The following is a 12,541-nucleotide window of genomic DNA, read 5'->3' on the forward strand; positions in this document are numbered from 1 at the left end:
AATTGTGCTAGGTCCTGTCTAGGATGGATGGATAGACAGATGATAAATAGAGAGAAAGCAAGAGAGAGAGATCAGATTAACATGTCATGCTTTCAAGTTTGCCTAGAGAATACACATATATGTGAGGAAAAGGGAATACAGAGTTGGTGAGTATGTGTAACGGCCTAACTGCTATAACAAAGTGACCCTTTCATCACTGTATAGGTGCGGAAAGAACGTAAGTTGATTTCCCTCTAGTATAACAGTCTCCAGGTGGACAGGGCAAGTTGGCAGGTGTCTCTGCTCCACACAGAGACCAGAGAGAGACTCTCTCCATCATATTGCTCCCACATCCCCTAGACACTGACTTCATCTCAGCGGTCGCAGCTGGGTTACAGACACAATGGGGTCCTGGGTTACAGGAAGAAAAAGAGAACACAGAGTAAGACCCATCTAACGTTTTAAAGCCTAGACATGGAAAGTACAGCACACCACTCCCCTCCCTTCACCATCCACAAAGTCATATGGTTCACCTACCCACAAGGGAGGCAGGGAAATGTGGTCTCTGGCTGGGCAACCATCCAATTATTTTGGACCAATGGAAGAATGAATTCTGGTAGAAAATTGGTTACCATCCACCACATAGTGAGATAGTCAATATCTGCGTGTTCCCAGGGGTTCTCAGGCCCTACAGGTACCAATCCATTGTCCCTCACACCTGGGAGTTTAGTTCTGTTCACCTGTCTGGTAGAAATCATCTTCTTCTGACATCATTAGTAGCTCCTAGCCAAGGCAAGAAAATAAGATTACGCCCATAAAGGGCCCAATTGCCACCTTAATGATTTTATGCTCCACCTCACACCAAGTTCACACCCTGGCTAATTACTCTTGACAAGACTTAAAACTTCATCCTTTGCGAATGGTTGAAACAATTAACAATCCTTAAGAAAAATGTACAAGCAGTTTGTGCAAAGTGCACAATTTCTGAGGCCTTAGACCCCCAAGAAACATCCCCCTCGCCCCCGCCTCCCCTTTCCCTCAGAAAGAACAAAAAGGATTGGAACCTGTGAAACTTACTGTACTGGCCTGTTGCAATCTTAATGCGAGGGAGTGAAGCTAATGGTGGAATTTCAGGTGCAAGGTAAAGGGGCAGATTGGACACAGGGATACACTTTGGTCTCCTGCCTTTTGGAGAGCCCAGACTGTGCCCCACACATCCAGCATAGACTGTCTCTGGATCTTTTAGTGAAATGCCTCTGGTGTGTATGCAGTCTGTATCTCTGCACTAGGGGATCCGGGTGTCAGCACATTCATCAGGTACACTAGTACCTGTTAGTGTGCCAAGGGGGAAGGCCCTTCCAGGAAACCAGGGCCTCTCAGAGACAAGTCCGCCCTCCCTGTATGTCAATAATGTATTTGTCACAGTGAAATATCAGGCCTAAGAGAGAAGAGCAGGTAGGGTTGCTCTTAATAAACTGAAACCCACAACCTTTAAGTCTGGCCCTGGAATGAGACTCTCCAAGGTGGCCAGCTTAATCACTTTAAGCCTTTCCTTCCCTAAAAGGGTAATTTGACCCCAAACGTGACGAGGTGATCAGATAGCAACCTCCACCTGAAGACCAGACCAGGAAGACCCATTTCTGGAAGAAGGAGTAATGCTGGTGTTACAGAATAAGAGCCAGAGGGTTAGTGGAGGAGGACAGACATGGAGCAGAGCTCCCTTGGGGAGTTTGCACCTGCCCCAGGGCTGTGGGACAGTGCTTGTGTCCTGTAACCCTTCCAGTTCCCATAGCCCACAAAGGGCTATGCTAAACTGGGGTAAGGGTTTATGCAGTTAGCAAGTCATGTACACCACAGATTTTACCTTTTTATGATGGAAATTTTCAAAGATGCACAGAGGTAAGGAGACTCCTATACCCTCCATGTACCTATGCCTAGCTTCAATAATTGTCTGTCTTCTTTTATCTATCAGCCTTTGGGGGTTTTCTTTTTGGAGGAGTGAGTATTCTGGGAATTTGGAAGCAAATCTCAAACATCTCACCCATAAATTAATTGGTACTAATTAAATGGTGTTTGAAATATTACAAGTAGTAGTCCCTACTTTCAACCGTATCAGCTATGGTTTTGAGCAAGGAGGTTGAGGCTGACTGGTACAGTCCAGCTCCCCGGTTTTACAATAAAGATAACTCCGGGAAAGTGAGCCACCCAACGCTGATGAACCAGGAAGAGGTCGGTCCTCCTTGCCTGACTGGTGAAGTGACTGCCCAGGCCCAATCCCTGGGAGGGGGAGGGGGACCCTCTACTAACTGCCGGCAGGAAGAATCCTGGCTGTTCCCCACTTCTGGAGCACAAGCTGAGTGCGCGGCGGCGGACCACGGATGCAGCCGGGTCCTGGGACGTGCAAACCACGGTAACTGGAATGGGAAATCCTGGGCGGGATAACGGGGTCTAGTGTGGCCTTGAAAAGGGAAGGGGACCTGCTCCCACGACCGGCGGGATAACGCGGGGACAAGGTTAGGCCAGTCCCTGGGGTGCCCCGCCGTTGCCCCGGGCCCACGTGGGAAGCAAGTCGGCGACGTTGGCGCTGCGCCCGCGCCGGGAGATGGGACCAGGAAGTCGTTTCCCACGGGCTCGGCCCTGGGCGCGGCGCTGCAGGTGCGGCGCAGTGTGGCGTGGGGCGGGCAGCCAGTGCCGAGGTGGAGGTGAGCGCTGGGTCGCCTTCGCGGCCAGGGAACACCAGCCCTGGGACCAGAGCTTGCCGCCGGGCCCGGCGTACCGAGAGGGTTTTCTGCGAGGAGGGGAGGGGTTGCTGCATTGAGGCTCGGACCCGGGAGCTGGGGGGGTTTCGAATCTGCGGTGGGGGCAGCTGCTGTAAGTCTCACGCTCCGGAGAAGGATAGGGGAGGTGAAAGTAGGGGGAAGGAGGGGACTGCAACTAGGTTTTGGAGGAGTGGGCTGGGGTTAGGTATAGGGACGCGGGGCTGTTGGGGGAGTTCTCTAGACGCCGAGGGACGCGGAGCGGTGCCAAGGTTCTGGGGAAGTAGCCCTGCCCGGGGATGAGGAGCGGGGTGGACCTGCAGATAGGCCAGGTAGAGGGGAGTCAAGGGTCTGGAGGAGATGGAGCAGGGGCGGAGGGGGGCTCCGCGGGAGGGTTTGCAGGAAAGGGGCCCGAGACTCTAGCACCCACAGGAACCTTCCTCGTCTACCGAGATCCTCCCCCACCATCAGCGGGCGGGGAGCGCACATGGGATGGGAGGCTGCCGGGGCGTCGACGCAAGCATGACTCTGAAGGCCGTTTCTCCGAAGCTGTGGCTTTAAGGGAGACACCGGGTGTGCGGGCTCTTTAAGAAGGGTGTCCGGGGCGTGTCAGGAAATGAGTTCCTGGCCCGCCTCGCCTGGGGGAGCGGCCTTGGAAGTCCGGAGGTTCCGGGGCCGAGCCGGGGCTGGCGCCCGGAAAGACAGCTCGCCGTGGGCTTGCGCCGGCCGAGCCTCCTCCTGTGTCCTTCGAACCCGGGCCCTGAGCGCCTCTGACTTCGCCTGCACCCCTCTTTACAAACCCCACGCACGCGCTTCGTCCGTTCAGCTCCCTGCATTGCCTCCCCCTCTCGGCCTGCAAACCCTTCTCTCCAACAGAAGCCCGTGCCGCCCTCTCTCTGCCTCTCTCCCCTATGCTGCTTCCGCCCTTTTTAGCACCTTCGCGCTTCATTCCTCCTCCTCTCCCTTCTCTTTCCATTCCTCTTCCCCCTCCCTTCTTCCTGTGACTCCTCCCTGCTAGGTCCCAGCCCCTTCTCCCCTAACAGGTCGTCTCTTTCCAACCTTAGCCCCATCCCTCATCTCATTCCCGTGTCTTGTCTCATGAGCCCCCTCATGGTGGGAGCAGGTTGTGGGGCTCACCCCAGAGCAGAACCTTTCCATCCAAGAGAAGGGTGGGAGGCCTCCAGACCACCCCCCGTGTGACAGTTGAGGACTTCAGCTTGCAGAAAGCAGAAGTGAACTCACTATCCTGGACTCTAGGAAATCAGTCCGGCTGTAGGGTGACCGAGCTCCTCTGCTACCATGAACAGGGCCTCTCTGAAGCGGTCAAGGATCCTGCACATGGCGCTGATGGGGACTTCTGACCCCTCCAGAGAGACAGAGGCCAGCCAGGAGAAGCCCTTTGTGCTGCGGGCATTGCAGATCGCACTGGTAGTCTCTCTCTACTGGGTCACGTCCATCTCCATGGTGTTCCTTAACAAGTACCTGCTGGACAGCCCCTCCCTACGGCTGGACACCCCCATCTTCGTCACCTTCTATCAATGCCTGGTGACTGCACTGCTGTGCAAGGGCCTCAGCACACTGGCCGCCTGTTGCCCTGGTGCCGTGGACTTCCCCACCCTGCGCCTGGACCTCAGGGTGGCCCGCAGTGTCCTGCCCTTGTCGGTGGTCTTCATCGGCATGATCACCTTCAATAACCTCTGCCTCAAGTATGTGGGCGTGGCCTTCTACAATGTGGGCCGCTCACTCACCACCGTCTTCAATGTGCTGCTCTCCTACCTGCTGCTCAAACAGACCACCTCCTTCTATGCCTTGCTCACCTGCAGCATCATCATTGGTGAGTGGCCAGCCAGGGCCATGGGGAATGGCATGGGGGTGGGGGTAGGAATGGGGGCCGAAACCCGAAAGAACAACCCTGTCAAACACCTTTGGACTTGATCTGTCCCAGCTCCCTTGTTGTGAAAATCTTATGAGGAAGAGCCTGGGGTCCAGAGAGATTCTGGAGGCCACCTAGCAAGTTAGGGGCCCAGTCAGGGCCCTTCACACAAGATGGGATTATAATCTACATTTCACAGAAGGAAAACCAAGGTACAGAGAAGTTAAGTAATTCATCAAAGATCACACAGCTAATAAATGGCAGAGGTGGGATCTGATCTCAAGCAGTCTGGCTCCTTAACACTTGACCACTATACTCTCTTGCTTCTCAAGAGTTCAAGTGTCCTGACTCCCCATCTGGTGCTCTTTCTAGAGGACATTGTATCTTTTAGTAAATATACCATCACCCTGTGACCTTGCACGCTTACAGTAATGCCTGAGACAGTGGGAAGAGATATGCTTTGATATAACTTAGCTGTCTTTCCAGACCTGATCCTCAGGAAGTAAGAATTATTGATGGGGACATTGTGCTAATCATTCACATATAGCATCTCCTTATGTTCCCCAGAGGTCCCCTGGATGGCAGCATCACCATGATCAACTCCCTGCAAACAAGGAAACTGACACTCAGAGAGGTTAAGCCACTTGCTCACAGCCTCACAACTAGGAAGTAACTAGGCTGGGATGCAAAGCCAGATTGGCCAGGCTCCCAGGCCTATGTTTCTAACCACTCTGCTCTGTTCTTGTCCCCTAGAGGTTAGAACTGCACTATCCAATACAATAGCCACTGACCACATGCATCTATTTCAATTCAAATTCCATGAAATTTTAAAACTTCAGTTCTTCACTTGCAGGTGTTATGACCTGATTCTGTAGCCACATTTCAAGTGCTTAGGAGCCCCATGTGGCCATTGGCTACTGTGTTGGATGGCACAGATGATAGAACATTTCCATGATCACAGAATATTTTCTTGCCGCCTGCTCGGTAAGAGGACCCCCAGCTTCCCACCCCTTCAGTCTTCCTGGGGCTCTGTCATCCAGGAATGGGATCTTTCTTTGAACCTGTTTGGGTTCTTCCTGGTGCTGCAAATTTCATCTTGGTTGACCTACATATTCTTCATTGGTGTCTCAGAGTCCCAGGCTGGGTTGCACTGGTTGACAGGGAAGGGCCATCCCCAGGCCACCTGTCCTAGAAAACGTTCCCCTTATTGAGCAGCTTCGGAATCTAGGGCTGCCAGGTCTAGGTGGGAGGGGCCACTAAGACCCCTGGCAGATCTGGCCCAGCTGCTCCCCACTTCTTCCCCAAGGGAGCTGGTATGGGGTCCCAGGCCTCACTTAGCCAAATGCCCCAGGGATCTCCACTTCAGTCCTGCTGACCCTAGAGGGAGGGGGAGGGGGGCTCCTCGTGGGAGAATTTGCATACAGACAGGTGAGGTTGGTAGGGAAACTAGGCCCAAGTCTGAAAAGTAATCAAAGCAATAAACAACAAGTTCCTACTGTATAGCACAGGGAACTATATTCAATATCTTGTAGTAACTTATGGTGAAAAAGAACATGAAAACGAATATATGTACGTTCATGCATGACTGAAGCATTATGCTGTACACCAGAAATTGACACAACATTGTATACTGATTATACTTCAATAAAAAATATATATCTACAAAAAAAAAGTAATCAAAGTAGCTGATGGTGATATAGCTGCTGGGCAGGTGCGTTCACTGGCCTGCCTAATGGCCCAGTACCTGGCCCCCCTCCACAGTGTTTCCCTTTCCTTCCTCCTTGAGGGGGACAATAGGTCTCCTATGACTCTCCAGGCCTCATCCTTCTCCCTGCCTCCCAGGTCACACAGTATCTTTAAAAGCTCCTTCTGGAGCTTTAAGACTGGAACCTTGAGGTGGCAGTCTTCTGGACTCGGAAGGAAACCAGCAGGAGGGCTGGGGGTGCTCTGGCTAGGACCCGGCCTTCACTGTGCCCCCAGAGCTGATCTGTGGGTACCTGTTTGCAAAGGCTCTGCCAAGAAAGAGAATACTGCAAGTGAATGCTTACAATGTAGTTGGTGCCTTGTCTCCTTTCATCCTCAACCATCTCCAGAACAACTTCCATTCATTCATTCAGCCATTCAACAAATGTTAATTGATGGCCAAGTCTGTGCCATGCTATGGGGATACAAGTTCGGAAAAGGTAGACTCAGCGCCTCTGCTCCCGGAGGGCATGGGGTTGGTGCAGGGCAGTAACTGAGTTATATTTGAGGAGTAAGAGCTGTGATTGGGACAGGAAGATGCTGCGGGAATCCTGGTGGGGTTGGGAGGGGGGGTGGGGAGGGGTGGGGGAGGAGAAGGGCAGAGGTCATCCAAGCAGCCTTCTGGAGGAAGTACGAGATGGATGTCAGGAAGGAGTGAGGAGATAATGCTCTAGGCAGAAGAAAGAACATGTGCATTTCTGCATGGCTGTGCCAGAGCGAGGCTCACCAGCCATGAGGCTGCCCAAGTTAAATGAGTATGGACTATCTGCTGAGGGCAGTGGGGAAGCACAGAGGGGCTTTAAGCCAGGATGAGACCGGAGCAGCTCTTACCTTGGGAAGATGATTCCAGTGGCAAGGTGGACAGTAGATTGGTTGGAGTAGGAGGTCAGGAACGTGACCCACATCTCTACAGCTGAAGGAAATGGGAGCCCAGAGAAGTTAAGTGAATTCTCCCCAGGGCACCAGCCTCTAAATGACAGAACCCGATTGGAGCCCAAATCTCTCTGACACCAAAACCACGGTGTCAGCTGCTACGGTGGGGATACAGCATGTGTGAGATTCTGCCCCTGCCTTCTGGGGAGGTGGGGTCTAACTAAAGAGACTGTACTGTCCCCTTGGGCAGGTGCCCAGCAGCCCAGGGTAGGCAAGGGGTCTTGAAGGAAAGCGCAGGCAGGAAGAGGCCAGGAAGAGGTATGGGTGCTGGGGGATCAAGAAGACTTTGACCCTGGAGAGGCTGGCTTTGACTTTGAAGAATGAGTTGAATCTCCCAGGGAGGAGGAGGGTGTTCCTGGTGCAGGAAAGGAACAAGGACACTGAGCCCTGGTGTGAGAAGCAGGGAGATGAGAAAAATGACTAGGGGCGATCGTGGTACAGAGACAGGGCTGGCTGGGGTGTGGAAAGCCCAGCGTGCCAGGCTGTGGGATGTAGACTCGAAGGTGGGCAGCAGGGCACCATGGAGTGTCGGTGAGCAGGAGGTATCAGAAGATGAGAGTCTCAGAAAGAGTGACTGTCCCCAAAAACCTCAGGCCCCAAGTGATTCTAGCTCATTGTAGGCTCCCATTTTACGGACCAGGAAGCCAAGGTTCCGAGACCTTAAGTCACTTGCCCAAGGTCACCTTCATCACTAAGTGCTGTAGCGGTATTCATCCTTCAGCACTCATTGTAAATGTTGCTTTCCAGATGCCCCAGGCCAGCACAGTCACCCAGTTACGGGTTCTCACAGCACCCTGTACTGTTTTATGGACCTCATTACAATTGTAATTAAAGAAGTGATTGGAAAATGAATCGTTTTAATGTGTTTCTCCTCTGCCAGAATGTGAGCTCCGTGAGGAAGGGTTCATGTCCCAGGCCACTTCCCCAGCCCTTGTGTGGTGCTTGGCCTGTAGTGGAGACTTTGGACACATGGCAGCATTACACAGTTTGTGAACTTTGGTGGCAAAATCCTGTCCTTCTTCCTCCCCATCCTCAATCCCTTGCCCTTCTCCTCTCCCCACTGCAGGTGGCTTCTGGCTTGGTGTGGACCAGGAGGGCGCAGAGGGTACCCTGTCTTGGATGGGCACCATCTTTGGGGTGCTTGCCAGCCTCTGCGTCTCACTCAACGCCATCTACACCAAGAAGGTGCTCCCGGCGGTGGACGACAGCATCTGGCGCCTGACCTTCTACAACAACGTCAATGCCTGCGTCCTCTTTCTGCCCCTGCTCCTGCTGCTGGGCGAGCTGAGGGCCCTCTGCGACTTCCCCCAGCTGGGCAGCGCCCACTTCTGGGTCGTGATGACGCTGGGGGGCCTGTTTGGCTTTGCCATCGGCTACGTGACAGGACTGCAGATCAAGTTCACCAGTCCCCTGACCCACAACGTGTCTGGTACTGCCAAAGCCTGTGCCCAGACGGTGCTGGCCGTCCTCTACTATGAGGAGACCAAGAGCTTCCTCTGGTGGATGAGCAACATGATGGTGCTGGGGGGCTCCTCCGCCTATACCTGGGTCAGGGGCCGGGAGATGAAGAAGGTTCAGGAGGAGCCCATCCCAAGGAGGACGAGAAGAGTAACGTGGAGGTGTGAGCTTCTCCGGAGTCCCCGGGGTGGCCTGGCCTGCCCAGGTAGAAGGCCCATGAACACAATGCTGCTGTCTCTCTGATCCAGAGAGGGTGGCCTTACAGACCTGATGGGAATCCCGTGGTTGAAGGGGAACCAGTGTTTCCAAGTGATGTCAGAAAGTTGCCAAACCTGTCTTGACCCCCTTTCCTATTTCTGGGATTTTGTCCTCCCCTAGGGAGGAGGGACCCCCACAAGAAGAGCCAGTCGGCTCTCCGGAAGAGCACCAGCTCCCCGGGAGGAGGGTAGGGGAAGCAGCCCTTCCTGCCCCTCTTCCAGGGCCTTCTACCTCCACATGACCTTTAGGGTTGGGGAAAGGCCACAACCTTTAAGGAACAGTATTGCTGAAGCCATTAAGTCTTCACCTAGACTCAGGGGAGATAGGATTGTGACCCCACCACAGGCCAACTGTTGGGATTCGGGAAACCTCACATCTCTACGTCCCAGGCAAGCCACAGAGCTTTGGCTCCACAAACCAGCCTTCCCTTGGAGGAAAGCATGGGCTGGGCTGAGGGAGGAAATAGACAAATGTTCCCTCTTCTCTGCACTGAGACCAGCAGGCCCCGTGGAAAGGGGCGAAGGATCAGCTGCACCCGAGCCTGGCCCTGGCACCCGCAGGGGCTGCCGGGAAGCGGCCTGGGGATGGGCTCCATCGTGGGAGAGCGCCCTTTCCACACTGTCTGTGCCACTGTTTGAACGTGGGAGAACCGCGTGTCTTTCACAGGTTAAGCAGGGTCATTAACACCCTCCCCTAGTCCCTGACACGGGTTTTCCCCGCCTCACTCCTCTGCCCTGTGGGGAAACTGGCGCTCAGGTCTCCCAGCACCTGGCACAGCTGCCTGGTTCAGGTAACAGCCTCCCGGAAGTGGAGCCAGGGAGCTGCCTCTGCTTCTCCCAAGGGGGCTGATGACGCAAGGGTCAGCTCAGAGCCTTCCACCTCAGCTGTGCGGGGCCCCCCAGGATCCAGGTCCCTGCAGGGCAGGTGTTGTAGCCTGACCCTGATGAAAGTGTTAAGCCAACAATTACAATCTTCCCTGAGTTTAGGGCTGAAAGAAACTTCTCTTCCACTCGCCGTACCCTCCTGGCCCCAGGGTGGCTTTCCCCGCTCCTGTCCCTTCTGTTGGGCGTTTTGTTCCACCCAGCTCTTCAGGGTAACTCCTGATGTTTTTAGTCCCTCTGGCAAAAGGCTGTGGAGAGTGAGTCTTCTCACCACCCCTCCCTCGCAGCTCCCCCCACAATCCCAGGTGGTTTCTAATGAAGTTGGTGAGCCCCAATGCCCTGAACTGCGTGCAATTTATTTAAAAATCGGAGTAGGACAATCCTGCATGTTTGGAGTGAGTGAAAGAAGGAACAGGCAGGGTCTGGACAGGATTTAGGAACGAGGCTCTGAGGAAAAGCAGTGGGTCTGTAAATGGTGGGAAAGCTCACCCCTGCCATCACCAAGCCTGGGTTCCAGCAGGACAGCTTTCTAGGAGACTGTTCTCCCTCTGGCCAAGGGTTGATCCAAATACCAGGGCTCCTTCCAGATCTCAAGTTTTGTATTAGTAATCACTGCTATTTATAGGGCCCTTGCTGGAGGCAGGACCCTGCTGAGTGCTCAAATCAGCCTCCTGTGTGCTCTGAAGCAGGCGCCATCACTGATCCCCCATTTTACAGATGAGAACACCGAGGCTCAGGGAGGTACACAGAAGGAAGAGGCAGCAGTAGGATTCAGATGGAGGTCTCTGCCTGCAGAACATGGGTACTTAACCACAGTGCCCTTAACTATATCCAGCATTTTTTCAGCATCTTCTATGTGCCAGGCACATACTTCATACTGATACGAAGATCCAAATCTGCTTCGAGGGGCTTGCATGTAAATATACGTCAAGGCCCCAATAACAGGTGAAATAATGGAAGTAATAACATATTGCCCTGAGGTCTCAGAAGATGGAGAGACCAAGTCTTCTAAAGGGCCAGAATGTTTGAACTGAGTCTTACTGGCTGAGTAGGGGACTCCAGGAGGAAAGATAGACTAGAAAACAAGGTGAAGCTGGGGGAAGAGCACATCTGGGGAGTGGTGAGAGGTTTTGGCAGGGGTGGTTAGGGGAGGGATAGAAAATGAGGGTGGGCCATGGTGTGAACAGCCTTGAATGCCGTGGTCAATCCGGACTTAATTCTATCTATTTTAAAAGCCATCACCAGCTTCCGAGACAACACTCTTAATGTTATTTGCACTTGGACAAGATTTAAGAGAAACCTAAATAGTTCAAAATTCAGGTGGCCTCAGCTCTCAGGACACAACTGAACAGCCTTATGTGCAACAGTCCACACATAAAAGCGCAAGATGTGCAGTGTGTCTGGATGGGTTTGAATCCATGCGGGGCCAAAGACCCCAGTTTTGATGCAGATGAGAGATAACAAGATGATTTAAAGAGCCAACAAACATGAAATTTAGTTGTTAAATGAGAAAACTGAGACCCCAAAGGGTTGAATGACTGAGGCACCAAGGACAAAACAGAGTGTGGTACTCTGCCCTCCTGGCCCTCCTGTCTGATTTGCTTCCACAGCTGCCTCACCAGAAACAGCCCTCTCCCAGCGCCTGCCCCCACCGCAAACTGGCTCCCGTGAAAGGGCTAAATTTAGGACCTGAAACCGGCTAAAATGGGGACAGCAGAGCCTGCTTCACTGAAGCACCTGGTCCAGGTGTGCCAGGAGCTTAGATAACGGAAGGCTGTGGGTGGTGTGGGGGAGAAAGGCTGGTGGTTACTGGTATAGGGGCAACAGCAGGATGTCGCTGAGCACCAGTGGGGAATTTATAAAGTTCAAGCTGGGAATGTGTTTGGAAATCAGAGTCCAGCCCCAGAGTCCAGACAAGCCTGAGGCTCGGAATGTGTGACTGACTTGCCCAAGGCCACAGGGTGATAGGGCAGAACCCGCTCCCCTCCTCCCAGGCCAGTGCTCTTTCTACTGAGCACCATCACCACCATCATCATCATTGTTAAAAAAATAATAATAACCGTTACTATTATTGCTAACATTTGTTAGCTACTCATCACATGCCAGGGGCTTTTCTAAGACTTGACATGTGTTAACTTCTGAGACAGGTACTATTAACATCCCCATTTCACAGATGAGGAAACCAAGGCACAAAGAAGTTAGCACTGTGTCCCAAATCACATAGCTGGGTTCCCTCTCGGAACACTCAGAGACTGAATTACAACAGACATTGGCCAAACCATATATGACAATAGAACTCTGACTCACAGCTTCTGCAGCAATCAGTCCTGGAAGCCAAACCACTACCTCCGCATCAGTGAACCTAGAACAGTCATTTGGGGAATGACTGCCCACTTCCCTATTTTTGGCTTCTACCCCCTAGTCCCAACTGAGGACCAACCAATCACACAAGACTCCCTGCCCCCTTCTAATTAGCCTACCTCCGGTTTCCCCATCAGTTTAACTGCTCCCAATCAGGACCTACCTGAAGCCTTCCATTTTCTCACTGTAAAGCTTTCCTACTCGTCTGCCTGCCTTCGAATCCTTGCCAAATTACAAGCGATGGTGGCTGACTCCCTTGCTATATAGCAAGCTCTGAGTAAATATCCTGTTTGTTCTCA

The 12,541-nt window shown here is 52.9% G+C and overlaps 1 protein-coding gene across 3 annotated transcripts; it reads left to right on the forward strand.

Annotated features, from left to right (window-relative positions):
- The first annotated feature begins 2,221 nt into the window (after positions 1-2,221).
- Positions 2,222-12,541, forward strand: SLC35C1 (solute carrier family 35 member C1). 3 transcript variants are annotated; one of them, XM_006184337.2, is made up of 3 exons: positions 2,222-2,389; positions 4,043-4,569; positions 8,351-12,541. In XM_006184337.2, the coding sequence occupies exons 1-3, from the start codon at positions 2,358-2,360 to the stop codon at positions 8,983-8,985; spliced, it is 1,194 nt and encodes a 397-aa protein (XP_006184399.2). In that variant the 5' UTR covers positions 2,222-2,357; the 3' UTR covers positions 8,986-12,541. The 3 variants fall into 3 exon arrangements, with proteins under 3 accessions (XP_006184399.2, XP_032344416.1, XP_032344415.1); XM_032488525.1 differs by lacking the exon at positions 2,222-2,389 and adding an exon at positions 2,497-2,681; XM_032488524.1 differs by lacking the exon at positions 2,222-2,389 and adding an exon at positions 2,697-2,850.

The sequence above is a fragment of the Camelus ferus genome, chromosome 10, assembly GCF_009834535.1.
Source record: "Camelus ferus isolate YT-003-E chromosome 10, BCGSAC_Cfer_1.0, whole genome shotgun sequence".
NCBI lineage: Eukaryota > Metazoa > Chordata > Mammalia > Artiodactyla > Camelidae > Camelus > Camelus ferus.